At 50.6% G+C, this 27,392-nt stretch overlaps 11 protein-coding genes across 11 annotated transcripts; 7 read left to right on the top strand and 4 right to left on the bottom strand.

Annotated features, from left to right (window-relative positions):
- Nucleotides 1-558: 558 nt before the first annotated feature.
- On the top strand, nt 559-1,810 carry FPRO_08589 (uncharacterized protein; the record flags this gene model as incomplete). Its single annotated transcript, XM_031222274.1, has 2 exons — nt 559-723; nt 773-1,810. 2 exons carry the CDS (start codon nt 559-561, stop codon nt 1,808-1,810), a joined length of 1,203 nt encoding a protein of 400 aa, XP_031087749.1.
- Nucleotides 1,811-2,211: 401 nt separating this feature from the next.
- Nucleotides 2,212-3,328, top strand: FPRO_08588 (uncharacterized protein; the record flags this gene model as incomplete). Its single annotated transcript, XM_031222273.1, has 3 exons — nt 2,212-2,281; nt 2,341-2,623; nt 2,674-3,328. The coding sequence occupies 3 exons, from the start codon at nt 2,212-2,214 to the stop codon at nt 3,326-3,328; spliced, it is 1,008 nt and encodes a 335-aa protein (XP_031087748.1).
- Nucleotides 3,329-3,541: 213 nt separating this feature from the next.
- Nucleotides 3,542-5,400, bottom strand: FPRO_08587 (uncharacterized protein; the record flags this gene model as incomplete). Its single annotated transcript, XM_031222272.1, has 4 exons — nt 3,542-3,963; nt 4,009-4,975; nt 5,023-5,183; nt 5,232-5,400. 4 exons carry the CDS (start codon nt 5,398-5,400, stop codon nt 3,542-3,544), a joined length of 1,719 nt encoding a protein of 572 aa, XP_031087747.1.
- A 1,750-nt stretch (nt 5,401-7,150) lies between these two features.
- FPRO_08586 (uncharacterized protein) lies at nt 7,151-10,800 on the top strand (the record flags this gene model as incomplete). Its single annotated transcript, XM_031222271.1, has 5 exons — nt 7,151-7,356; nt 7,406-10,028; nt 10,075-10,293; nt 10,343-10,619; nt 10,670-10,800. 5 exons carry the CDS (start codon nt 7,151-7,153, stop codon nt 10,798-10,800), a joined length of 3,456 nt encoding a protein of 1,151 aa, XP_031087746.1.
- A 2,631-nt stretch (nt 10,801-13,431) lies between these two features.
- On the top strand, nt 13,432-14,472 carry FPRO_08585 (uncharacterized protein; the record flags this gene model as incomplete). The annotated part of the gene is made up of 1 exon (XM_031222269.1): nt 13,432-14,472. The coding sequence occupies one exon, from the start codon at nt 13,432-13,434 to the stop codon at nt 14,470-14,472; it is 1,041 nt and encodes a 346-aa protein (XP_031087745.1).
- A 233-nt stretch (nt 14,473-14,705) lies between these two features.
- Nucleotides 14,706-15,503, top strand: FPRO_08584 (uncharacterized protein; the record flags this gene model as incomplete). Its single annotated transcript, XM_031222268.1, has 3 exons — nt 14,706-14,753; nt 14,847-15,030; nt 15,082-15,503. 3 exons carry the CDS (start codon nt 14,706-14,708, stop codon nt 15,501-15,503), a joined length of 654 nt encoding a protein of 217 aa, XP_031087744.1.
- A 132-nt stretch (nt 15,504-15,635) lies between these two features.
- On the bottom strand, nt 15,636-17,748 carry FPRO_08583 (uncharacterized protein; the record flags this gene model as incomplete). Its single annotated transcript, XM_031222267.1, has 4 exons — nt 15,636-15,847; nt 15,904-16,091; nt 16,140-16,322; nt 16,373-17,748. 4 exons carry the CDS (start codon nt 17,746-17,748, stop codon nt 15,636-15,638), a joined length of 1,959 nt encoding a protein of 652 aa, XP_031087743.1.
- A 747-nt stretch (nt 17,749-18,495) lies between these two features.
- FPRO_08582 (uncharacterized protein) lies at nt 18,496-22,503 on the bottom strand (the record flags this gene model as incomplete). The annotated part of the gene is made up of 3 exons (XM_031222266.1): nt 18,496-18,683; nt 18,732-21,228; nt 21,274-22,503. The coding sequence occupies 3 exons, from the start codon at nt 22,501-22,503 to the stop codon at nt 18,496-18,498; spliced, it is 3,915 nt and encodes a 1,304-aa protein (XP_031087742.1).
- Nucleotides 22,504-23,759: 1,256 nt separating this feature from the next.
- FPRO_08581 (uncharacterized protein) lies at nt 23,760-25,615 on the top strand (the record flags this gene model as incomplete). The annotated part of the gene is made up of 3 exons (XM_031222265.1): nt 23,760-23,786; nt 23,835-23,883; nt 23,937-25,615. The coding sequence occupies 3 exons, from the start codon at nt 23,760-23,762 to the stop codon at nt 25,613-25,615; spliced, it is 1,755 nt and encodes a 584-aa protein (XP_031087741.1).
- A 178-nt stretch (nt 25,616-25,793) lies between these two features.
- Nucleotides 25,794-26,449, bottom strand: FPRO_08580 (putative VACUOLAR ATP SYNTHASE SUBUNIT G (VMA-10); the record flags this gene model as incomplete). The annotated part of the gene is made up of 6 exons (XM_031222264.1): nt 25,794-25,955; nt 26,041-26,141; nt 26,200-26,208; nt 26,267-26,300; nt 26,359-26,397; nt 26,447-26,449. 6 exons carry the CDS (start codon nt 26,447-26,449, stop codon nt 25,794-25,796), a joined length of 348 nt encoding a protein of 115 aa, XP_031087740.1.
- A 446-nt stretch (nt 26,450-26,895) lies between these two features.
- On the top strand, nt 26,896-27,222 carry FPRO_08579 (uncharacterized protein; the record flags this gene model as incomplete). The annotated part of the gene is made up of 2 exons (XM_031222263.1): nt 26,896-26,991; nt 27,061-27,222. The coding sequence occupies 2 exons, from the start codon at nt 26,896-26,898 to the stop codon at nt 27,220-27,222; spliced, it is 258 nt and encodes an 85-aa protein (XP_031087739.1).
- Nucleotides 27,223-27,392: the final 170 nt, after the last annotated feature.

Here is a 27,392-nt window from a genome sequence, read left to right as displayed (position 1 = left end):
GATGAGAGGGGAGCGTTGCTGCGGCATGTTAGTTGGTGTAACAAAGAAACCCTCTTTCTACTGGCAGAACCGTCAGTGATCGGGGGTCCATGCTGACGGCTAATACACTATTGACATTAGAAAAACCGCCTAACGCAAATACCCTGGCACCGACAAAGAAATTCACGGTCGGTATCTACGTTGCGTCGCGATTTGTGTGTTCAGTTGTTTGTTGCTAACCCCCCCTCCCCCTTTTGAGATGCTATTTCCGGATTCCTTTCCTTTTCGGGATGATGTTCGAAACTGGCGACAGAAAGAAAACAACAAAGATAGAAGCTTGTTCTGCCTGAACACACTTTTCGCCCTGTGTTTTGGTGTTGTCGGCTCCTAGTTAATAAACACCCTAAGGAAGCCCTTCAAGCCTCCTCTACCTGAAACTATGACAGCTATACCAGACAGCAAAACATCCTTACCTCCAAACAAAAAAACAAAAAAACAAACGTCAAGAACTCTTCAAAAACTGTCCTTTGCTCATTATTCGATTTCGTTTCAACATCCGCCACCACTGTATCTTTAACAATGCCTACACTGAAACCGCTACCGGATTGTGAGGGCCCAAAGCTTGAGTGTTTCACCGATGATCTCACCAAGCACGACTTCAAGTTCCTGGAATATCTCGGCTCTGGCTGTCACTCAGCGGTCGTTAAGGCCGAGATCGATGGCAAGATCTACGTCATCAAACTTGTAGGTACCGTGAACAGAATCACCATGCCAGCTGCTAACTCACCTTCAGTTCTTCCCCGTTTATGTACACGAGCCCAACTTCGAACTAGACCCCATTGACAAAGGCTATTTCGTCGGAAGAGAGGAGAAAGAGCGACTGACCGCCAGCGAAAAGATGCCCCAGTATGTGGTCGACAGTCTACGTCTTCATGCAACTTCCTTCCACAACGAGTGCCGGGCCTTCGGTCGCCTCAAGGAGCTCGGTCAGGAGCATCTTGCCGTCAAAGTGCACGGCTACCTGCGCCTCTATTTACACCAGATCGACGAGCAGATCCAAGCGGCGGTCCGCAACTCCTTACCGGAAGCCATATTCCCTTCAGAAGAAGTGATGGAAATGGAGGACGATGAAGTCGATCTACCCATCATGGCTATCGTCAAAGACTGGATCCCCAACCACCGAACGCCTACAGGTGGAATGACACGAGAAGCGGAACAGAGACAGATCAAGCATTTACCACGTATGCTTCGCAATCTTCGCCAGCTCCACAAATGCGGCATCGTCGTACGCGACCTCAAGTCTCAGCAGTATTACGAAGGCCAGCTGTGTGACTTGAGCCACGCCTGGACGATTCCACATATTTTCGGCCCCGAGGACAGGATTCGGCCGAGCTGGACCTTTACAAGTATGGCAGCTTGGGACGTGAAGTGTTTCCAGGATATCATCGAAGAGGTAAACCTCTCCGCGGCCCGGGCCAACCCACCGCTCAAAGGAACTGAATTGGTTGCAAAGCGCAACGAAGCGCGCTATAGAAGTCTTCGTCCTCGTCCAGGCATGCAGGGACCTTTCCTCCCTCTGGTCAACTATGATGAAGGCGGCACCTGGAACTTGGACTACTATCCTTCACATGACCCGGGGCTCTTCAAATGGAGGAAAGCCCCGAAGCCGAGCAAGGAGGAGTCCATTGGCCGTACCCTTAAGAAGCCTGCCGGTCGTGTCTCGATGAAGCGAAAGTCCACTGCCGCCAGAAAAGCCCGACAGGCCAGGAGGGGCAAACAGCAAGAGGGGGAAACGATAGACTTCTCACGCAACTCTATTGTCGCTTCTTGAATATGCGTTGAGTAGCGGAAATGTGTTTTGACGTAATTTATTTTGGTGTTTTAGTTTCGGTGTTTTACGTTGGTGTTGCGATTCTGTTCTTGGTGTGCCTCGCTTTAGAGTTGAGGCTCACGCACGCGTTTTGTTCACTCAGATCATTAGACCATTGTATTCATTTAAAATAGTTAATTATAACCCTGAAATATTTTTTACAGCATCTCAAGAGCAATAAATGATGATCCCGAGAGTACTGCTGGAAACCGTCCTTGTAAGACCACCGATCACCGGCGTAAATGGTCCGGAGGCGGGTTTAGCCCGGAACATTAAATCCCCGCTCGGTCCATTCCTGGAATACATCATTCCCTCCATCGCAGTCTATAACCCCGAGTCTATCGCGAGAATTCCTTACAAAAATGCTATCCCCGGCGATATCCTCTACAGCTTCTACTCCTGGTCGGGCCAGAGCTTCTTGCGAGCCCTGTAGTAAGTGACAAGACGTCGAGCGCCGGTTCCAGCTGGCTTATCCGTACCCAAACCCGTAGGATCGCGAAAGGTCCGATGCTCAGGAGAATACCCGGTGTGTTCGAAATGCACCGTTTCTAACCGAGGATGTATCTACTCTTTGCAGAAACGCGCTGGCAGACCAAAGAGGCCCAGCGTGATAGCGCGCGCGCCGTTCAGTCCTGCTCGGGAGGACGATCGCGGGCCGTCACCAGTGCAGTCGAATACCCCCCGAATAACGATCGCTACAGAAGAGCGACCGACCCCCGACGAAGCTAATACAGATATACCGCCATATCTCGCGGACTTTGAGAGCTTTGCGCCGTGAGAACCTGTCGAAAGAGCCGCCCTTTTCGCTTTCTAACCCTCCGCAGTGCGCAATCTCACAGCGACATCCTCACACAGACAGACATCAACGCTTCATGCGCATGCCTGTCGATCCTCTATCTTCTCCTCAATCGCCTCGGAGTCCGTACCGAACTAATTGTCCCCGATGATCTAACTGCTCTTCGAAATACATTCGAGCGCGCAACAGATGTTCTAGAATGCTCAAAGTGCCCAATGCGCTTCGCATCTGTGCTGCAAAATGCGGGCATCTTGGGCATTCTATGCGTCTGCATCGCCGAGTCCTACGTTAGGCTCATCAAGGCGATTGATGCAAGAGTAATTGAAGCGACCCGCAAGGGAGAAGAGTTAAAGGTCGCGCTCAATCCTCTGGGTCAGTCACTCACCGTGGTCGATGCAGTGTTGGTGCCGATTGAAGTGTCGCCCGAACAGTGGAAGAGTCTCATGTACAATGTTGTCAAATCGGAGATATTCGGCATTGAGAACCATCGCGACAAGTCGTTCGTCGCGTTCATTGAGCGGCTGGAAGAGCGACAGACGAGATGGCATACCCTGCCTACGGCGTCTGACTGCCCGCCAACGGATCAGTCTGCTTGCTCGTCTTCGGATGAACCGCCGCTCTGCTTAACCATCACGAAGGTGGCGAGAAAGGTCCTTGACCAGATATCTTCTACTCTGGAGTGACGAAGAGAACGCGCAGATGAGATTCGGTGAAGGACACGGCTGGCTAGCACTTTTCTCGAGATGATTGAAGACAGAAATCCCCCAAATTGGTACAATATTAGCCTAGAAATTGTAAAATCTTCCCTTCTTGTTACATCTGTCAACCAAATTACCCTCAATACCGTACATCCAAGCAACCGTATCGCCAACTTTCCCGTCCCGTACAAAGCTCTACTACTGAACAATTGCAGGATGCAGAGCGCCCTTGAAATGAGGGTTGAAGTCATACGTCTGATGTCTCTTATCATCCTCCCAGATCAACGTATCCCCCTCGGAATGGATCTTGAAGTGCGATTCAGCCAACTTCTGCGCCTTCGCATCCTCAGACAGACCCTCAATCTCCTTCTCGTTATACACCAAAGCCTTGTTACGACCCTTGAAACAGGCATTCGACTTGTCGCCATGGTTGTTTCCAGGCGTGTAGCTTGAGAACTCCTGCAGTCGGTCCAGAAGAGATTGATGGAGGACTGCGCCGCGCGGAATGTCACGATATGAACCTTTGTTGGGAGGGAATGTCACGGGTTTCCAGCCGAGGAGCTTCACGTTGGCGTCTGTTGTGTCGTCGAGTTCCCAGCGCGTTAAGAAAGGGAGCCATTCTGGGACGTGTTAGCTGGCATTGAGATGCTTTGGGAGAGACTTACCCATGAACTTCCACATGAGGACTTTGAAGAAGGCTGTTCCGTAGCCAAAAGCGAGACAGTCGTGCATGAATCCATGCGTCGCTTCTCTCCGCTTCGCAGGATCTTCCATACTCCTCTCAAATGGCTTGAGACTATGGCACCAATGCACTCCCGCCTGCAGCGACTTATCCATCTCGCCACACTTCTTGACCTCACGAATCATCCACTCAAGGGGGATATCACTCATCTGGAACCTATCTTTGTTCAGATTCTGACTCGCCTTGCCAGCTTTCCTCGTCAGCCACGCGTTCTTGATCCGGCCCCAGAAAGACGGCTTCTCAGCTTCGTCTTCCTGCTCATCAGGCTGTGCGGGCCATCCGCCGCCGACATCGCCGTGATTGCCAGGAAACCAGACTTCTTTAATGTCTTCTTCATCATCGTGGCTGTGCACTGCGGCTCTGATGTCCTGCGCCAACAGAGCGGGCTTGAACTTGACGCGACGCTCGTCAACGGCTACAGCGTGACGAACATGCGTCGCTGTACCTGTAACAGGAACGGGCATCTTTGCTTTACGCTCGAGAACAGCGACGGATGCGACGCAGTCCCAGATTCCGAGGAAGAACACCTTGATGTTCTCCTCTTCGCCGGCGCGGTTCGTCTCCTTGCGACAGAATGTCTGGCTGAACGCCTCAATCTCGTTGGAGGCATCCTGGGTCTCTTCACTGACATCTTCAGGCTTTGTGCCCAGAAGCTGTGTCGTGTCGAAATTTGCTGGCTCTTCTGTGTCTGAGCTGCCGTGCTTGGAAGCGCACTGCGCATGCTCGCTGTCTTTTATCTCACCTTGGAGGTAGCGCTGATAAAGACGGTAGGCGAAGGGGACCATCTCCTCGTTGCCTTTGCAGAGAAGGCCGACCTTGTTGACCATTCTGGCGAGGAACTTGGCTGTGTAGGCACCTCGGCTGAAGCCAAAGACGTAGATTTTTGCGTTCTTCACGACGTCAATTGACGAGCGTGAAATTGGGAGGTGTGACTTACAGTTTCATAGTAACGCATGAGAAAACGATAGCCAGCAATGACGTGAGCGTCAAAAGTGGTGCCAAAGCCTTGGTCGATAGTCTTTGAGATGTTACTTCCAAATTCACCAAGGATGCCCTTGTTCACAGACGTCTCATTGATGTCATATGTACCAATTCCAGCTATGCACAGTTAATAACCATATCTCAACTCAATGGCTAGCATCTTACTCTGGTAGTAGTGGAACTGGTTCTTGTTGTTTCGATCCAACTTTCGAAGGATCTTGACAACATTGGTATCAGCATTGGAGCCACTGAACGTGTTTCCCGTGCCGTCAAAGCACAGGATGAGCTTCTTGGGCTCAGTAGAGTCGGTGCTTTCGTTCTCAGCATGAGGCATCTTTGGAAGAAGAATGATGGGGGAGTTTCCAAGGCGAGACGGGAACTCAGTGTCTGGGGGCCGGCTAAGCTTCCTTTATGCGGAGACAACCAAGTTCCTTGCGTGGCTTTTGATTGTGCCACTGGGTTACCGGCCCGTGTAGCATAGCACACCTGCAACGGGGGGAGAGATGTATACGGTACGGAGAGTGAGATATTCACATGCATTGTTGTCTCCTCCCTTACGAGAATGAATGAAGGGATGCTAATCGGAGAATATTGATTCGTCCTTGGCATTTCGGTTCAGCCAGCCACAAGAATGCCGATTTTTCCTCAGTTGGGTGAATTTTCAGGTCAAGGGACAGCTCGGGGAGGGGGAAGAGAGGAGAACTGAGTGAGCATGTTGTGATACGGTGCGGCTGAGACTTGATTTCTGTTTGGGGTCTGTTGCAGTTGATGCTCGACACGCCACAATTCCATTGTTGTTGGTTGGAGGTCGAAAGGCGGGGAGATATGCACGACTCCGGTCTTGTGAAAGTCGGTGACTGTTGTAGCTGCATGGAGGTACTTGGCTCGGACCCTGATGTTTTGGAGAGAGGTTATGTATTGGTTGATTCTTCTTCTTTTGTCTCACTGAGATTCATGTAATAAAAGGAGTGTTATTGCAGAGTGCAGATAAGCGGTGTTAGATAGAGTCTGGAGAGCTGAGATGAGAAGAGATTGACGTGAGGGGTTGATACCAAGACGATCTTGAGCTTCTCTGGTCTGTGTAACTTGAAATAAGCAATTGATTTGATTCAGCCGATAATAGCCTGAAGATATGTCATGATATGATCCCAGCTCGACCATCAGTACACAACTTGTCTCGCCCATATCTCTCAATGTCTTCCGATTCCCAGCTCACAGCATAAACATTCAGATCTAGATTCCCTTTCCTTTTTTCTCGTCTCCATGTATTTCCAAGCCCCAGCAAATCAAACAACCCACGAACTGCAGGTCTCACAACCCCTCACTTGACAACATCCCCCCAGCTGAGACATTAGCTCACTCCGGCACCTGCTATTTGCCGGACGGCCCGATGGCGATCATTCGTAGCGTTGCACGGCATAAACGCCCGTCAGCAAATGTCTAGCTTCGGCAGATCCAGCTCCAGCCAATTGTGGACGCGCTGGTTGGCCGGAACGGACCGCCTGCATTGGCGGTAAAGCTAGGAGATTTTTGGTGGGAAGAAGGTTATCTAGATGAGGTGAGATGTCACGTAGATCGGAAACGTAGCTTAATTCAACTTGAACGCTTATAGAGAGGAATACGGGACAGTTGATGAATCATGAGAAAATCAAAGGAATGTAGAGTACAGGCTTGGTAATTGAAATGTCAGATCATCTTTGAGGCCGCTGCACACCCTCTTTTCCAAACTTGAAAGATCTCGCATAGAGGTCTCACAAAAGACAACAGCCTGTGATACATTGCTTCTCGCCAACCCCTCATCTCAGAGCTTCATCCCGGTACAGCTGTACGCCAGCTTATCACCTTCCGTCATTGTCTCAGCTCGCATCCCGCGTTGGCAATACGAGAGCTTGCATTGGACAGACTGTGTTATCAGCTCTCGTTGTACCAAACGCCACTTACACTCCAGGGTCCGCGATGTGGTTACCCCTCGTGAAAGAAGCTACAAGTGACATGTTTGGTATAAAGCATGGGGGGATGAAGATGCCCATGGAGATTGTTGGAACTGGTTTCTCCTCTTTGCACACGCTTCTTTTTTCTTCATCATGTCGTTCAATGAAAAGTTTCAGGCTGGTGAGTCGTACGGGGACTCCAAGGAGGATCCGGCGAGTCTGCTGAATAACCCTGAGAAACTCGTTGCGGACCTCATGAAGGACTTCGCTGGTGTTCGAAGCCAAGCTAGTCCTGCCCAACTCCTCGGCCTTGTCAAGGAACTTCTCCAAAAGGGCCAGCCTCTTGATGACAAGAAGGGGTAAGTCACTCATCTACATCATATCCCAGAGCACGACTAACAAGCGTAGAACTACTGAACTCCTCATCGGTATCCTCACTGCCCTTCCTGCATCCTCCAAAGCTCGCACAGCTCTCACAAACAAACTCATCGACACCCTCTGGGGCAATCTTCAGCACCCGCCATTGAGCTACGTCGGCGGCGATGTCAAGTACGATGTCGTCAACTCTGATAAACCAGCCCACAAGCACAATTGCGACCTCTACGATACAATTGAGTTCAAAGTCCCAGGCACTGATGTTCTTCTTCGCGAGCAAGTGCCCCAAGCTCCAGATGGTCTGCATCAGTACCGTATGCCTGACGGCAGCTTCAACAACATCCTTGAGCCCAATCTAGGTAGGGCTGGTACACCGTATGCCAAGTCTGTCAAGTCAGAGAAGAGACTTCACGGTGTTAAGCCTGACCCTGGTTTGTTGTTTGATCTTCTCATGGCGAGAGATGAGACGACGTTTCAGGAGAATCCAGCGGGCATCTCGTCAATGCTGTTTTACCACGCTGCGATTATCATTCACGATATCTTCCGTACGAACCGTACAGATATGAACAAGTCTGATACCTCGTCGTATCTTGATCTTGCGCCGCTATATGGTTCTTCACTGAAGGATCAGCTTGAGATCCGTACCATGGAGAAGGGCAAGCTCAAGCCTGATACCTTTCACGAGAAGCGTCTCCTTGGTCAACCAGCTGGTGTCAACGTCATGCTTGTGCTGTACAGTCGTTTCCACAATTACGTGGCTGACATTCTGCTCAAGATCAACGAGAATGGGCGCTTCTCAATGTCAGTGCCACCTAACGCTTCTGAAGAAGAAAAGGCAAAGGCTATTGCAAAGCAAGATCACGATCTCTTCAATGTAGCTCGTCTGATCACTGGTGGCTTGTACATCAACATCTGCTTGCACGACTATCTTCGTGCCATCACCAACACTCACCACTCCGCGAGTGACTGGACTCTCGATCCTCGTGTTGCGATTGACAAGCAATTCGACGGCGACGGTGTCCCTCGAGGTGTTGGTAACCAAGTCAGCGTTGAGTTCAATCTCCTCTACCGCTTCCACTCTTGCATCTCCAAGCGAGACGAGAAATGGATCAACAACTTCTTCCTCAAGCTCTTCCCCGGCCGCAAGGCTGAGGATCTCCAAGACGTCAGCTGGACTGAACTTGGACAGGCTCTGCTCACGTTTGAGCAAAACACTCCCAAGGATCCTAGCGTTCGTACCTTTGACGGTCTTGAGCGTCAGGCTGATGGCACGTTCAAGGATGAAGATCTTGTCCGCATTCTCAAGGACGCTATGGAGGATCCTGCTGGAACTTTCGGTGCTCGTATGGTTCCCAAGGCTCTCAAGGTCGTTGAGGTTCTGGGCATCATTCAGGGCCGCAAGTGGCAGTGTGCTTCGCTGAATGAGTTCAGAGAGTTCTTTGGTCTTAAGCGCTATGACTCGTTCAGCGAGATCAACTCGAACCCTGATATTGCGAATATTCTGGAGAAGTTGTACACTGATCCTGATATGGTTGAGTTGTATCCCGGTCTCATGATCGAGGACATCAAGCCCCAGCGCAACCCTGGTTCTGGTATCATGCCAACTTACTCTGTTGGCCGAGCTGTTCTGTCTGACGCTGTTACCCTCGTTCGTTCAGACAGGTTCAACACCATTGACTACACCGTGTCGAACCTCACTGCCTGGGGCTACAACGAAGTCCAGCAGGACTACAAGACTCTCGGTGGTTCAATGCTCTACAAGCTCATCCAGCGCGGTGTACCAAACTGGTTCCCCTTCAACTCCGTCGCAGTCATGCAGCCCATGTACACCAAGAAGGCCAACGAGCAGATCGCCAAGGAGATCGGTACTTTTGACCAGTACACTCTCGATGACCCCAAGGCACCCCCCAAGGTCGCCGTTCTCACATCAGGGCCCGCTATCAAGCAGATCCTCAGCAACACAAAGCAATACGTCGTCCCCTGGCTCAAGCCTCTCAACACTCTGTTCCCAGGGAAGAAGGACTTTGGCTGGTTCATGCTTGCGGGCGATCAGCCTCAGAACTACACTCACCGCGCCAACTTTTCCAAGGCGATGAGCAAGATTCCCAACATGCACAATGCAGTCCACGCGTTTATTGAGCGCGAGGGTACCAAGCTCATCAACAAGGAGACCTTTACTCTCAAGAAGGGTCTTGACCAGATCGACATTATTCGCGATGTCGCTATCCCTCTCAACACACAGCTTCTCGCTGACCTGTTCTACTTTGATCTTCGAACGGACGAGAATCCAGATGGTAAACTTGGTGTTGCAGAGCTGTACCGCAGTCTTCTCGACATTCGTATCTGGGGCGTCAACAACAATGATCCCGCACAGGCATGGAACCGTCGTCGTCGCGCTCAAGAGGGTGCGAAGAGAATGATTGAGACGACAAAGACTATCGTCGCGGAGGCTGACGCTGGACGTCCTCGGGGTATTGGACTGGTATCTGCCGTTGCTAACAGGATCGGCGCCAGATCGTACCTCAAGAAGGACTCACTGCGATCGTGCGGTCTCAAGCTTGTGGAGGAGTTGCTTGCTCAGGGAAATAATGTTGATCAGGTCACGGATAACCTCTGGCTTACTGCCTTTGGTGGTATTGGTGTCCCTGTCACTGCTGTAAGTTGAGTGACAAGATTGAAGATCATGTGCTGATTATGTGTAGTTCTACGAGGTCCTGTCGTTCTTCCTTCGCCCCGAGAATGAAGCTATCTGGGGTGAGGTCCAGGCCATTGCTCAGAAGGGCGATGATGCTGCTCTTCACGCCTACGTCGCTGAAGCTCAGCGCATGACTAGCTCTCAGCGCAACGTCCGTGTTGCGACAGCACCAGGCGAGGTACAAGGCCAAGCCATCCAACCTGGCACCGCCGTCGTTCTCATGCTCGTAAGTTACACTCTCACCTCACAATCGTATCATGTCTAACAATGAACAGGGCGAGGCTGGCCGTAATCCTAAGGAAGTTCCCGACGCGGGCAAGTTCAACCCCCAGCGCAAGAAAGAAGACGTCTCAGCCTTCAGCTACGGCCAACACGAATGCATCGCCAAAGACGTCGCCCTCGCCTTCGTCACAGGCCTCATCAAGCTCGTCGCCGACCTCAAGGAGCTTCGACCTGCGCCTGGACAGATGGGAACTGTCAAGACTATCCAGGTTGGCACCGAGAAGGCTTACCTCAACGATAGCTGGTCATACCTCGGCTTTGACGCAAGCAGTAAGTTTTTGATTCCCCGTGTGTGTAGTAAGGGTGCTAATCATGTGTAGCTTGGAAGGTTCACTTCAATGGGCATGGAAGGGGCCAGTTTGAGGGGGAGAGGGTTCCGACGAAGAGTACCCCTATTCAGGAGTATTATTACTTGCTTCAGAAGAGGAAGGATGAGATTTTGGGGAAATAGGCTTTATTTCCTTTAGTCAGAGAAGTCTTGAATGATTAACGATCGTTATGAATCAGTTATGGAACTCAGTTACCTGTTATCCCTGAGTGACATATGAAACGTTAGTCGTCACTCGGTCACCGACTGTCGCCACCTTGTTCTCATCCGCTTAACAAAGTTCAACAGAGCACCGAGTTAAATTAGCATCACCAAGTCATAGCCGTTGTAGAGTTCCGATACCTGCATCTCCAAGGAGCGCGCTGCCTCCTTAGCTTGAAGGGTCGGTGCTCCCTCACCTCTCGAGGCTTCTCTAGGAGACTGGGGTCTGCTGACTGTCACTGAGCCTGTTATCTTTGTGCATACTTCTATTTTGTGTGACTTAGCTAATCTGGCATGAGTTGATCTGATCTCTAGCATCTCAGCGCCTCCTCCACCTCGTTGTATAATGAGACTCAGGGGTTCTCTCCTGGGGCCATTGCTTCTTCGGAAGACCAATTTGAGCCGCCTATCAGCGATCATGGCTCTTTTATGTTATTCTGGATCCAGTCCGACCAGACGTGACTCTAGTTTGGTCTTGACTCCTGCTTCTGAACGCCCCCGCTACCTTCTTGGAGGCTCCCTCTGTGCTTCATTGATGCTTCAGGACACCTCCGAGTCATCTATCAACGAAACGGAGCTGTACATTCAACCAAGATTCACATCCGAAACTCCATATGGCTACTCAAACTCTCGTTGAGTAGCCCACATGATGCCCAAGAGACCAGGCTCCTCGCACCGCAGACGATGTCAAGCATGATACCCCTAATGGACGAGCGCGCCACCTCTTTTCGAGGGCATTTTGGAGCCTGTAAGGCACTCATTTATATCCTCTAGTTCGCTAAGGATCGGGGCAATTGGAAGCCTATCAATCCAGTTCCTTTTGATCCGGTGGCACTGGATGCTGGCGATGCAGATGCAGACCACGAACGAGACCAAGTTATAGCCCAGGCATTGGATGAGTTTAACACAGATCGGACTGTTAAAAATCCCCTTTCTTGTTTACCTCAAATGAGTTAACAGTCTCTCGCATATCAACATCACTACCAATGCGTCTTCCTTTCCATCGCTCGGCATTGCTACGACCCGAGTAACGCCAGTACAGCTTGATATGAAGTTGAAAGCCAGCTGCAAGTTTTACTAACAGCAAATTGGCGGCCTATGACATACGTTTTGACCAAGAGGGGTCTTTCCAATCAGTTCTTGGGCACAATATACTCGTTGTCTATGATCAAAGAATACCAGGTACACTCAGAAACTTCGAAGCTACCCGATTCAACACTAGCCACCATGACCGGCGAAGCTCACCCAAGTCTTTAAATTCCCTCACAACCTTATAACATGACTCATTGAATGTGCTGGGTTGTCATCCCCTTATGCATGTCTCTACAGACCAGTTCCCACTGACCACTCGGAGACCACGAAGATGCCGGCTCTCAGCCATTTAACTCAGCAACGAGTCTACGTCAATCTCTCAGCCTTTAATCATTGAGTAAGAAAGTCTAGAGTAGAGATCGAGGTCCATTCGGTGAAGGAAGAACGAAGGTCGCGGTCCACACTAACCTCGAGTAGTCACTATACAGCTACGAAGCAACCACTAGCAGTTTGGCAGAGATTCTAAGGAAGCTTGAAGAGTAGTTGAGTGGCTTCGCTGGTATGGCGATAAGATGAAGGTAAGTAAGGGCAGGCATTCACGAAGCAGAGAAGGGACTCGATGACAGTCTCGGTGATTGAGGTGACAGCGATGAGATGCTTAATAACTAGACCCAGAACGACATCTTGGAGACGTTGAGGAGCGAGGAGGCCTTCTGATACAGGAGCCAAGGCACGCACGACTCATAAAGTAACGTCAACGTCAGGTATATTTTACTCGTACAGCTGGGGTTGTGACAACTTACTCGAGCCACAATGCTGAATAACAGATTGCGAGATACTCTATCCGGAGTAGTGTAAGTGGAAGAGCTTAACCATTGGCCTTGAAGAAAACAATAATTGACAATTCTGTATAAACTCAGCGGGCTATTTGGTTAGACAGAGCCAAGTGTCTAATGTCTTCCGACACCCGAGGCCACGGTGAGTCCATCTCCATTTGGGATCAAACTTGGCAGCGATGATCCAAGACATGCTCGGCAGACTCTGATCGCTAAACGAGACCCAGACCGTCTAGTGAGAAGTTGGCCTGGCCTAGTCCTCGCTTCTCGCTCAACTGACTCAGTCAACACTCGCTTAAGAGACATTTTCTGCACCATCGAATCAGATCATTCTAGCTGAACTGTCTCTGAATGACATCTCAAGTGGATAAAACAATTAATTAGACTCGTTTACGGAGTATACGAACGAGTCCCCATTCTTTTTGACGTGTCGTGATTAGCCTGATTAGCCCGTTATCGCAGCACAAATTTGCCCAAAGTCGATCTCGTCCCATATTTTTCTTGCTGTGGGCGAGATAGATTAAAACCCGGGGCGTCTTCAGGGGATCCTTGTTCAGCTGATGAAACAGGTTCTGTGACCGGCAACCTCGTTCCTTGTCTCGGTTCGTGTTATCATTCTGTCTCTTCTATCGTGACAATTTTTTACTTCTTTGTTTACTTTCTTTCCCTCAACATCATCATCAAAATGCACAGCCCTACTACACTTCTACTCATCGCTGCTACTACAGTCAGTGCCATTGGCATACGCGACGACTGTAAAGACGTGCACATCTTTCTTGCAAAGGGCAACAATGAACCCTACCCAGGACGACAGGGAAAACTCGCCGGTGCCATCTGCAGTGGCTTAAAGAGCTGCGACTATGAGGATATCCAGTTCCAGAACGCTCTTGAAGACCCGTTCTGCGATTCTGTCACGGAGGGCGTCAAGAATGGTATCAAGCAGATCACAGCGTACAACAAGAAATGCCCAGACTCCAAACTCGTCGTGAGCGGCTACTCACAGGGCGGCCAGGTCGTCGGCGACATCCTCGGCGGCGGAGGCGGCGTGTTCTTCCAGAACTGCGTGGAGCCTGATCTCCAGGGCCTGAGTCCAAAGACACTACCGGGGAGCAAGATTGTCGCGGCGATGGTGTTTGGGGATACGCGACATACCAAGGATCAGCCTTACAATGTGCTCTCTGGCAAGGGAAAGGATGGACTGTTTCCTAGACCGGCGGGCATGTTGGAGAATCTGGCGAGTTATGGGGATGTGTTTAGGAATTACTGTGTTGAGACGGATCCAATTTGTGCAAAGGGTGATGAGGTCGAGACGCATCTTAATTACTTTGATGTGTTTACTGATGATGTTGCGGAGTGGGTGAAGGAGAGGGTTGGAGAGGATACGACTACCACGACGGCTGCGACAAAGACGAGTACAAAGGCGAAGAGTACAGCCAAGGAGACGAGTACAAAGGAGGAGGTTGAGTCAACCACTGAAGCTGCGTCAACAATAAAGGATGCTTCAACAGTCTCAACAACAAAGGACACTACCACTACCACCGCTGCTGCGTCCACCACGGTCGATCCAAGCTCTACCACAGACGCAACCTTAGCCGAAGGTCGAGCTACAGCTGGTGAAGCATCATCAGATGCCGCTGCGCCATCATCAACAGACAACGCAGCCACGTCAAAGGGCGCATCTCTAATGGGCATGATAATCGGCGTCGCAGCTCTTTTGGCAATCTAATGCATATAAAAAGCGATAGACATTTGCAATTGGATATAGAAGACGAGTAATTATAATAATAAATCTCTAATTATTATCTCCATGCTATGATATACTGAGCTGTTGCTGTTGTTGCGGTGTATGCACGTTGTAAAGTCAATTGAGCTTCACGTCGTCATGACCAATCGCCCTCTCCGAAAGCGGACCCCATCACCGCTCCCGTCTTCACCTCAACATCATCACTTACAGTTGCAATGGCTCCTACTATTGTGCTCATCCGCCACGCTCAGGCTCTTCACAATGTAGCTCATAAGTCTCCCTTTACACAATCTCTAGAACATCACTGACAATGTGTACAAGAATGGTCACTGCCTGATCCTCCGCTCACGGAAAAGGGCGAAGAGCAATGCGCTCTCCTAAGAGAGAACCTCATCTCTACATTCTCGGATAAGATTGATAATGTAGACGATGTAGCTATCGTTGTCAGCCCCATGCGGCGTACGATGCAGACTGCTACGCTTGCGTTGGGCTGGCTTGTTGAGCGGGGTGTTAAGATTGAGGGCAACGCAGACTGGCAGGGTAATTCCCCAATCCTCCCCTCTCACACCCAAACTCACTCACGATTATTAGAAAACTCTTCAAAGCCTTGTGACACAGGAAGTCCCCTCTCCTCCGTCTCTCCATCCTTCCCAAAGGTAAACCTCTCCTCCGTCGATCCCCTCTGGCCAGACAAGACATCCCCATCCGCAGAGCGATACTGGTACACCAAGAAATCCATCCTCGCTCGCGGTCAGCGCGCACTAGAGGATCTGAAGAAAAGACCTGAGAAGCTCATCTTTGTGGTATCGCACGCTGGGTTCCTGAGATTGGGCGTTGCGGGATATTGGTTCTTTAATAGTGATTATCGTGTCTTTGACTTTGAGGACGAGGGGATTAAACAACGGGAGGCGACGGCCGCGGGAGGTATGGGCTTGTCGTTTACGGAGCCGGTTGAGCTGGGGCTTGATTTGCCGGAGGAGGATCCGGGGTATGATGCTGAGGTCAAGGTGTAGATGGAATGTGCTCTTGGTGTTGAGTCAAAGGCCTTCACGTAGATCATATACATGGACTCGAGTCATAGAACGGTTCATCTTTTATCTATCATCCAGTCATGATGTTACACTATAGTACACTATATCCAAGACTCATCTCGACATGAAGCTCTGGAAAGCCGACTGATCAATAATGACATTGCCCACAGCACGTAACCTCTTCCTACCCTCCTTTTGTTTCTCGAGCAGCTTTCTTCTTCTCGATACATCAGCAGCATGTAACTTGGCAAGAACATCCTTACGGAAGGGCTTGATGGTTTCTCGCGCTACGATTCGATTACCTGCTGTAGCTTGGATCACGACCTCTGTAGAAGAGCATCAGTACTGAGCCTAGGGTGAGCTTGGGAAGGGAAAGACGTACCGAAATGTTGACGATCAACATGCTCCTTGAACTTGGTAACCCACTGTCTTCCAAGCCTGTCAACCTGCGATGAATGAACGACCTTGCAGATCGCATCGACAGGCTGTCTGTTCACCAACAGCTGCAGCTTGACGAGGTTACTCTCCCGCCAACCTGCATCTTCATAATCCAGCGTCGCATATCCCTTGCTACAAACACATTAGCACAATCTCAAAACACCTGAGATACAAACATACGTTACGCTCTTGAGCTTGCCAAACAAGTCATCGACTAATTGAGCCGTTGGGATCTCATATTGTAGAATAACCTGTGTTGTATGGAAGAACTCTAGACTCTTTTGTTCTCCACGATTCGCTTCGCATAGCTCAATCACACGGCCGAGATATTCCTCTGGCATGGTGACTGTAGCAGTGACATATCTAGCAGATACAATCAGTAACGCTCAACACAATAATCTCGACAGACTTACGGCTCGAATAGCTGCGACTGCTTCACCTTGGGATTGCTCGTCTCCGGAAACAGCGCCGGATTCGACACTATCTCCTCCGACCCATCAGGCCAAATAATCTTCGACGGCACAGTTGGCTCCGTCAAAATAACACTCTTGCCATGTTCCTGCCTCAACCGATCCTGGAACACAGAACAGTGCAGACTCCCCAAGAACCCTAAGCGCCAGCCCGCACCGAGCGCTTCAGAGTGATCCTTCTGCAGCGTCACACTTCGGTCGTTAAGCACGAGCTGCCCAATACTATCTGCCAGACGGCTGTAATCGCTCTGGTCAGTGGGGAACGCTGCCACGAAGACCATGGGCTTGGGCTCCTCGAAGCCAGGATACGGCTCGACTTTTTCTTCGGACCCGACGAATGTGAATGTGTCGCCCAGTTTGGCGTCTTGAATCTTCTTCATGCCCGGGTTGAAGTACACGTAGCCGACTTGTCCTGCGCTGAGAGTCGCCTGGGGTATGGCATGCGGGTACTGAATGCCAACCTGTCCAACAGTGTACTTCATCCCCGTCCCCAAAGAAACAACATTATCGCCTGCTTTGATCGTGCCGTCGAATAACCGCACCAGCAGCACTACACCGCGGAAGTTATCGTACCATGAGTCCACCAACATCATCTTGAGCGGCTTCTTCTCGTCTCCAACAGGATGAGGGATCCTCTCAATCACAGCGGGCAAAACATCCGGTACGCCCTTTCCCGTCTTCGCGCTCAGCATAATAGCGTCTTTGGGATCAAGCTCAAAACTGTCCTTCATCTGCTGTAGCACCCGCGGTACATCTGCAGCCGGCATGTCAATCTTGTTGACCACTGGAACAAGAGCCAGATCCTGCGCAAACGCGAGATGGAAGTTTGACACAGTCTGTGCCTGAATACCCTGCGATGCATCCACGAGAAGCAATGCTCCACCACAACTAGCATACGATCTCGTAACTTCAGCTCTAAAGTCCACATGCCCTGGTGTATCAACCAAATGAAGCAGATAATCTTGCCCGTTGTGCTTGTGAATCATAGTACACGTCTGCGCCTTGACGGTAATACCTCGCTCCCGCTCAACATCGAGCTTATCCAGAATCTGCTTATTCGCATCGCTAGCAGATATCGTACCAGTATACTCCAACAGCCGATCACTCAGCGTACTCTTCCCATGATCGATATGCGCCACGATACAGAAATTACGGTACCGTTCGATGGGGATGGCGGCAATTCGGGCTTCGAGTTCAGCGGGCGTAGGCTTCGCAGCGTATCGGCGGAGGTTTGCGTATACCCTCGGTGTGAGGAAGCTGGGCGCTTGTGAGAGGCATCGCCGACTCCAGGCACGGCCAGCGCTCCAAGCCAGGCTCATCTAGACTTTTCTAGGGCGCATTTGGCCAAGGTTTTGAGGTAGGCGGTGGTTCAGGCCAATTCAATGGCTGAGGGAGAGTCAATGGTGGAGTCGTTGAGGCGCAATTCGAGATTGAAGATTTCCCCATGATGCACGAAATCCTTCTGAAGTGGTAGAGGTACGTACCCGTGTGCTCGTCCCGCACTCCATTTCCGTGATATTGCCGGATAGCATCTTAAGATTTCGGATTCAGAAATAAACATACTCACAATTGTTACTTCGGAAATATTTAGCAGAAAACTCATAGACTTAAAAGTAAGGTTAAGTCCTTGGTCATTAACAAGCTGTCTACTCAAACACAAGCCATAGTGCAGGACACACAAAACACCAACTGCACACATCACCAAATTGTATGCCTGCCCGTCAATACACACTTCCAAAGGGACCTATCACAATGCTATTCATCCAATCCCATTTCATAAAACTAATCTTCAACAGTGAAACATATAGATCGCTTGGGTATCGAGCCTTTTTCCCGTCACGCGGGATACATCTAAGTACTTGGCCAACAAGAAAACCGAATGCATCACGCCTTGCCCATGCATTATAACGACCCATTCGTTCCATCCCATTTCATTCCCATTCCAAAAGTTCAAGTTTGTTCCGTCTCCATCGTTCCAAGGTTCATGCTTCTGCATCGCAGGTTCATCCATCTCTTGTGGTGCAAGTGCTTCGTACGTACGGAGTCCAGTCCATCTCCCGTCCCAATCATGTCAGAACCCATTCACTACCGCGCTTGAGATACTTGTCTAGCAACAATCCCAGATCCGACAGAACAAATCGACACACGTAGAACCCAAAGAACTCCGCTGCATGTCGTGTGCATAATTCAAGACCAACCTGTGTCTTGTCGGCGTGTCGCAATCCAGGATCCTCGACTTGTCTGGCTATTTGATCTACTTCCGGTTAGCATACTAAGTATAATCTAGGGCTGGTGAGCTTACCAATGGCTTGAGCTGCATCAAACAAGCGTGCCAATGAGCTCATGTACATTGCGTTCGGACCTGTGAATTGGACCTGTGCCAGATCCCGCTTGGGGGGACGGTTCGTTGGGGTAGGCGTCATTGGCAGACTGGCAATGCTGGGTATATCTTTAGACGTTTCCGTGTTAACACGGCTCATGTAAGAGCCGCCGAGTCCGACTGCGGAGTTCTTCGAACGAAGACGTCGCCATGAGAAGGAGGATTTCCCAGAAACACTCGCTGATCGCGGCACGCCTGCAGCGGCATCCCCATCGCCGGTGGATGCGTCCTTGAACAGTGCCCCAGACCCATGGACACCAACTTCATTGCCAAGCTTGCGACTCAATGCTGTTTGGACTTGTTCTAGAATTCCCTCCAGGGATTGCATCTCTTCCAAGACTGCATCGGCATCATAGGTATCCACTCTCGCAATCTTGAGTAAAGCGGCTGTGAGGAAATCGCAGTTGGCCACCTTGTCTTCGATGTTCTTGAGCTTCACTCCCTTCACCCTCCAAACATCTCTAGAAACAAAGAGCTTGCTGCTGATGTAACCGCCACGTGGGTGAGCCAATGTCTGGTAAAGACATCGCATCAGCCAGAAAGGTCGCAGCATAAAGTCAGTAGGGCAGGGCTCAAGAGGAGCCGGAGGATCAGAGATGAGTGGGTTAGGCGAGCCAGGGCTTGTTGGGGAATAGAAATGATCATCGAACAATGACAGCCCAGCCGCGTTTGTTTCCGATCGCTCGCGGAAGCTCGTGGCAAGAGGTGTAGGCAGAGCTGGGACTGATGGAGCATTGAGAGATCCAAAAGGGTTACTTCCTGGGGTTCCAGGAGATAAATCCGAGCCTTCTTCAAGATGTGTCAATGACATATTGCGACTCTTCATACTTCGAAGACTCGAGGACGAAAAGTTCTTCCTCAGTTTTCGTGTATTCGGAGAGCCAGTGATGTCGTCATCGCCCTTCTCTGAACCCAACTGTCCAAACGGCGATGGTGTAGGCCGAGATCCTGTCATATCCGTCGGGCTGGCTTCGAACAAGGGTGGTGAGGGTTGTCTATGATTCGCACTCGCGGCCTTCGTATCCGGCTCAACTGTGGCGTCAACGTTCTGACTGCTCAGAGGAGCAGACTTGGCCTGGTTGGCATCGGCATAACTCTGCATAGGAAGAGCGAGTTTCGAGGTTTCGATCTTGAGCTGCTTCGGATTCTGTCCTGACAGTCGTCTATTTCGCACACTTTGAGCAGAAGATCCAGGTCGTTGAGGTAGTTCAGGTAAAGACTGTGTCGGTGGAGGGGCAGCTGGGCCCTGGGTAAGATGCGTTAGAGGTGGTGGTAATTCTGTAACAGTAGAGAGCGAAGTGGCTCCCGTTGGGGGATTCGATCCTTGTGAGCTGTGCCATGTACGTGAGGTTACGCCGCTGGAGTCAGACTCTCGGGGCGGTGGTGGGCGATGTCTATATGATTCGAGACCGTAATCTCGAGCAATCTCATCCAAAATCCTCTCTTCTTCGTCGGATGAGTTATCGTTATAAAAGTCGTTGGGTGTCCCTTGGTACTCATAAGACTGGTATTGCTGTTGAGAATGGTTATCCCTCTCCATCTCATAAAGCTCTTGCTCAGTCTCTCTAACTTTTTGACGAGCAAGTTCAACCTTGCGCATAGCATTGGCTACTACTTCCTCGCCAGCATCCACTGACACCATTCGTCTGTGGTCCATTGGACTCATTGGCTCATACCCATCATCATAGGCGGCCTCAATAGCTGCGTCCAATGCGGTATCGAATTCAGCCTCGGTTTCTCCACTAACGCCCCGAATGTGCTTCCTTCTGAAACCAAGCGATGAAGTGCGCGAATGAACAGATGATGTCGTCGAGCCTCCTGATTCGTCAATGGGATCCAACCAAGAGTTCATGCTGTCTTCCCGGAAATGTGTTTGCGGCACGTTATGCTCTTGCGCATGGTCGTTCTGCTGGTCATGGCTCATGGAGAAATCGGTTCGCACAGGCTCGTCCATGTCATTGACTTCTTTTGCTGGAGATAGTGGGCGTCTGGGGGAGAGCGGAGCTGGCATGTATGGGTCCGCGGGCCGTTGTGGGAGAAAATGCTCAGGAGTGCGAAGTCGAACTGGTGATCGTGAAAAGGATGACTGAAGAAGTCCAGGCTCAGGTGTAAGACTTGTGACGATAGGTTTCGGCTTGTTCTGAGCACTTCGTCTCTTATAACCTTGGCTATCATCTCGTGGCGGTGAATTGACAATTCGAGGTTGAGGGCTGTGACTATCTATTCTGGCAGCTGTAGCGGTGTCAAAGACAGCGGTATCATTAGGTTCATCATCATCATCATCATCCAATCGTAATACAGACTCTGACTCGGAATGCTGTGCTAAACTCTCAGGGCGGGCGGGCAGCGCTTTGGTCTCTTCTTCTTGCCAGGGTGCCATTTGATCTAACTCATCAATTCGACTCGTATAAGTTCGTCGCTATGCAGGTTAGTATGAGATGTCGATGGCTGGACATGTTCTTACAATTGCTTCGAGCTTGCGTTTATCCTCATCGGCAGTTGTCTTTTGTAGTACCTGCTGCAGGAGGTCGCAAGCCTCCGCATAAGCTTCTCGTGCGCCCTTAAAATTCTGTGCATTATCCAACTGGACCGCTGTATTCGCCTTCTGCAAGGCACGATGTAACATGGCCTTTTGAGATGGCGGTTTGGCGCGCCCCCTATCATTGCTTCCCTTTCCAGAACGACTCCTTGAGTGCCCCCTTTGAGGTGGGTAAGCCTCTTGGTCCTGATCGTACTGCATATTGGGTCGGTATGCAGCCATTGAACGTGCACTGCCCGGCGTTGAAGTAACGGATCGCGCTGGAGAGTCTGAATTGTCGGATTGCTTCAGGGACTGTCCCTCCTGGCGGGCGCCTGTTGATCGCCCAGGCTCACTCGAACCAGAGCCAGGGCCAGCCCCTTTGGATTTTACGTTGAGTATATCGCTTAGCGCAGCGGGCGCCTCCAAGGGCGATAATGTTACGATTAGCGGCAGGGATTGCGGTAGCTGGATTCGTTCCTCTGAGGGCCTAAAAACAAAGGAGTCGGGGTTGGAGACTGATGTACTTGGTCGGTGATTCTTCTGGAGTTTCCGAGGGGATGGTTTGGAAGGCGGTGGAGAGTTGTCAATGAAAGTGGTCGCATCGATACTGGGGCTTTTACCGAGTCGCGAATTGGTATGGTTGGCGCGGGGGGGTAGCGCCGAAACACGACTGAAATTCGTGGACACAGTCGAAGACGAGAGACGATTCAATAACCATGAGCTCTCGGCGGCGTTGTGGGGGATTCCGTTGCCGTTCCCGTTTCCGTTGCTGCTGCCAGGTGTGGGAGTGGGCGATAAGCGATCCGATCTCTGGAAAGTTACAGCTCTCGGCGATGGTTCGATATGGGGCGGAGGGAGAAGTGAGGAAGTTCGTGGCAGACGGGGACCCGGGGCCCTGTGATGAGGATTGGCGTTTAGCGAGGTGGAGGGTGAGGGCGAAAGCGCAGATCTCGACGGGTCGCGATGAGGATAATAATGTGATCTACCAGTCGCTGGTCTAGAGTCGGTCGATACGGAAGCGGAGGACGCATAGGCAGACAAAGCCCAAGGCGGCGGAACTGTAGCGGTTGCGGAGGCGGTAGCAGCACCAGAGGGAGACGCGCTCGGACGTTGGTGGTGGTGGTGATTGTGATTGAGAAATTGAGGAGAAGACGAGATCTGACCGTCGTGCATCCTCTTTGAAAATGAAATCGATCTTCTAAAAAGGAGCCAAGCCAAGACGAACGAATCCAATCCGATCCGAACCAGTCCAGTCCAGCGATACTACTGGATCCTCACCAAAAAGCCAACAATTTCCCCCCTTTCCCTTGTACTCCAGTTGTTGGCGATTTTAGGGGACCTTGGACTGCTAAGGCTTAGGTTAGTGGAGGTTAGTGGAAGCCCGGGCCTTTCCCACCTCACCTCGCGATTGGCAACAGCGGACAGTGACAGACTCGTGCTTCAGTGAGAGGTCGGGTGTCGTGGAGATGGGGTCCGCTTCCGGCGTAATTAACTTAGTTCAGGTACAGAACAGAACAGTACAAGTTGCTCGTCGTAAAAGTTGTAGATCCCAAGTTGAATGTGGTCGCAGATTCGCTTTCTCATGTCGATAAGCCTCTCTCTCTATCTCGCTCTATCGTTCGTATTCGCAATGCAAAATGCAACACTCGCTGTCGAAACAAAAAGGGGATGTTGTAGAAGTTAAAAAGACACAAGTCAAACATTAAACAACTCAAGTTCGTGCCAGAAGACAGCCGACCAGTCAGCTCAGCTCAGGAAACAGATAACCCAGCCCATCCATGTCAGGGGACGAGCCGTACCTGCATCTCGGGGTTTTGGTTGGTGGTTTGGAGCCATCGGCACCCCAAGGTACAGGTACCTACTCTAGGGGAGGAAAGAAAACACAGGACCTTGATCCTAGATGACAAAAAGACTTAGGGTAGTACAGCCTAAGTTTAGGATGACTTTTGCCAAGTTTATTTTGACACCGCACAGTAAGGTTCGCTGTTTTCTTGCCCCCCGAGGCTACTGTAGGGATGCGTTCCTCTCTGTCTCTAATCTGTGACAAGATAGCGCATTATGCCGAGTGACCGGCAGTTGACCTGTGCATCTCCCTACCCCAGCCCTTCGGCCAAGTATTCCATGGTATCGGCTGATCCTAGGGATCCTGTGTGTGCCGCGTGTCTGACCCTTAGGTTCCCTTGCCTTGCCTTGCCTCTAGCGGGAGCACTGTGCGGAATCTCCCTGGACCCCCTGGACGACGCTGTCGTGCTTCAGTTTTAGCGCGTTTCGTTGCCTTATGTAATAATAGTAACCGACATCAGACATCATCAGCTTGAGCGCGTCGCTGAAAGGTATCGCCGATCGCGAACGGATAATTTGATCACCTACAGATATCGAAGACGGTTGTATTATTTCTTTCGTCCACGAATCCCATCTGTTCTTCTGCCATGGCGAGCGTTGATGATATTTTCAAGGTTTGTTGCCTTCAATATCCATGTTCAATACCGTCTAACAAATTCTAGAGCTCAGGGATCTCAGGGAAGCGCAAGCTTGATCCCATTCGAGACCCAAGTAAGCCTCAACTAAGCCGTTCCTTGTCGCGAACGTCTACTTACATTCTTCAGATGAAATCTACAAATCAGCAAAATTAAACGCCAACGGCTCGAACCGCCATGCCCAGGTCAACGATGCGCCAGACGAAGATGAAGACATGGAGGCTGGCCCAGCGCCTCCACCCGCCGACGACGAAGACTTCGGTCCCGAACTCCCTCCCGACGATGACGAAGGTCGCTTCTTCGGCGGTGGCATCACAAAACAAGAATCGGAGATCCTCGACTACGTAGAGGAAGCCGACGCTGGCCGAGCACCTGAAAAGATCGATGCAGCATGGTTGCGAAAAACGCTGACCAACTTGGAGAGGCACATCAACAAGAACGCCGAGCTTCGCGCCAAATTCGAAGACCAACCGCAGAAGTTTATCGGCAGTGAGGCTGATCTAGATGCCGACATCAAGGGGCTGTCGCTGCTGTCTGAACATCCTGAACTGTACCCAGAGTTCGTCAGGCTAGAATGCGTAGCCAGTGTTGTCGGTCTGCTGGCGCACGAGAATACCGATATTGCCATCGATGCGATCGAGATTATGGGCGAGTTGACAGACGAAGACGTCGCGGCGGAGGATGAGCAGTGGAATGTGTTGGTAGATGCCATGATGGAGGCAGATCTCCTCAGCTTACTGGTCTCCAACTTCTCCCGCTTGAACGAGGACGATGAGTCAGATCGAAACGGGATCTACCATGCTTTGGGACTTATTGAGAACTTGTGCTCTCGACAATCAGTTGCTGAGCGCGTAGGAGAGGATGAAAAGCTGCTACAATGGCTCCTCCAACGCATTCAACGAAAGGAAGGTACTGTCTCCCAGAATAAGCAATACGCAGCAGAAATCTTGGCCATTCTCGCCCAAATTTCCGTCGCAAATCGCACGAAACTGATAAACCTCGATGCTGTTGATTTGCTTCTTCAGCTCATTGCCCCCTACAGACGACGCGATCCCGACAAGGGCGGCGATGAAGAAGAGTATATGGAGAACATATTTGCATCTCTGACATGCCTAGCAGACGAAGCTGCAGGAAAGGCAAAATTCATCGACGCAGAGGGTGTAGAGCTCTGTCTTATCATGCTGAAGGAGGGAAAGAAGAGTAAACCACCGGCTCTTCGTCTTCTCAACCACGCTGCAGGCGGTATCGCTGGTGTGGACGTCTGTCAAAAGATTGTCGAGGCTGGTGGCCTCAAGGGTCTTTTTACGCTCTTCATGAAGACGCAAGATCATCGATTAGCTGAACATCTCGTTGAGATCTTCGCTTCAATGCTGCGCCTTCTACCAGCCAATTCCGCGGAGAGGATACGAACACTAGCCAAGTTTGTGGAAAAGGACTACGAAAAGATCTCCAAACTCGTCAAATTCCGACGAGACTACATCGCTCGCGTCTCACTAGCAGAGCAGCAAAACGACGCTGAGAAAGCCACTACGTCAGAAGATGACCGGGAAGCAGCAGAGCTAGAATGGCTTTCGCGTAGAATCGATGCCGGCCTCTTCACACTACAGACTATCGACACAGTTCTCGCATGGTTAGTAGCAGAAGACACAGGAGCAGCACGCAAGATTAGACAAATCCTCGCCGAGCGCGACGAAAAGGTCTCTGTAATCGGTCGTACACTAAAGGAGCAGCTGGACGCTCTGGACACAACGGAGGAGAACCAGGATCTGAGGGACATGTTGAGCACTCTAGTCGAGTTTGTCCAGTGAAAAATAACTTAATAATTCAAAACGTGCGTTTCCTTTTAGAAAGGGAAAACGCTGGCAGGGCGGACCACGCAATTTGGTCTTTGTAACACAAATCCTCCTCGTCTATTTGCATCTCCTCTCCTCGTGTGTCAAGCTGAAACGCTCGTAATTATAAACATGTGCGCGGGTGCTCCGTCGTTCAGGACTTGGCGGGGGCGACGGGGTTGACGTCGAAGACGGCGCTGAGGAGGTTCTTGATGACCTGAGCTTGTCCCTTCTTGCCAGCCTCCTGGATGCTCTTGATTTGCTTCTCGGCTTCCTGGTTGGCCTCGGCCTCGGCTTGCTCGTTGCCCTTGCTGTGCTGTACAACCATCAGTATTATTCCATCGTCGTGGACCGTATCTCACGCAGATGGACGGTATGTCTTTTGGGTGGAAGCATCGTACCTCGGCCTCGAATTTCTTATATTCGTCTTCCTTCTTGGCCTTGTAGTCGGTTATCTCTTGCTTGGCCTCATCGCGAGCTTCCCTGACGCGCTTGGTACGATCTATCGTTCGGTACTATTAGATAGGTGGTTCATCGGTTCGTGAGGAAATGGCGCTTACATTCTCGGGCTGTGAATCGTTGTCAGTTTAGCTATAAACAAGGCGGGGAGATGAGATTGTAGCGCACCTTTCTGGACAATCTTAGAGGCATCTTGCTCAGCCTGACAGCACAGATTAGTTTCCCGTTCGATGGTAGTAAAAGCGCTCGATGCAGCATACGTTGAGCAGCTGTTGAATACCAGCTGAGTTCTGGGCAGACTACGAATCATTAGCCATCATCCTCCATCCTATTCGCGAAGCATCTAACCATGATGTCGTAGTATCAAACGTGATGATAAAGCGATCGACTCGGTGGGGGATATTATTGTGTTATCAGGTTCGAGGGGTGTTCGTGATGGCGTCGTTGTTGATGCGAGTTGATGTTGCGAATGGTTGCATACAAGCACTTGATGGAGGATTACGTCGGGTGCTGAGCTCAGGCAGCTGATTCGCAGGTACCGCTAGGTAAGGTACGTTACTTGTTTGGGGGGGGCTACAGCGCTTAGCGCGTGTGAGAACCGCCAGAGACGCTGTGCGCTTGAAACGTCATGGGCTGACAAAGTCCCTTCTTTTGGCGACTTGATCATAATCTTTCACAAGAAATATTGTACTCAAATTGTCTTTAGTTGAGTCAATTGACCTGTCGCAAACCGATCAATTCCCCCAGCGATCTATAAACCCACCATTTCCAACCCCGAAGAAGACCTTGAGGTCACCATGTCTCGAGCATCAAAGCTCACCCTACTGGGTACATCGCTCCTCACAGTCTGCACAGTCGTCGGCGTACATTTCCAGCAAAAGTTCGAGCAAGCCGTACGTTTTCCACTGCTCAATTGATCCTCCAATCCATCACCAACATCTCCGAACTAACCATGATCACAGGCCATGCACGAGGGCGTCGTTCGAGATATGGAACAGCAACGAATCAAGCGAGAAAGACAATTGGACTTTGACTTGCAGAAGCAGCTTGAAGCAGAATACAAGCGCGAGCAAACAGTGCACGACTCGATAGAAGCAGCGGAGAAGGGTCTTCCGAATCGATAACACCAAGAGCGGACGGAAAAGTGAATTGGAAAAAGTGTACTATCAGCATACTCCTCTCTAGCGACTACGGCGCCATCAAAGATTTTTGTTGCATCAATGCATTTCGTTGTTTCTGCTGTATTTCCTCACGAATCGGCTATTTTATACATGAACCTCCCCAAACATTACAA

Source organism: Fusarium proliferatum, assembly GCF_900067095.1.
Source record: "Fusarium proliferatum ET1 genome assembly, contig: FPRO_scaffold011, whole genome shotgun sequence".
Lineage (NCBI taxonomy): Eukaryota > Fungi > Ascomycota > Sordariomycetes > Hypocreales > Nectriaceae > Fusarium > Fusarium proliferatum.
This window is presented reverse-complemented; position numbering and strand designations above follow the sequence as displayed.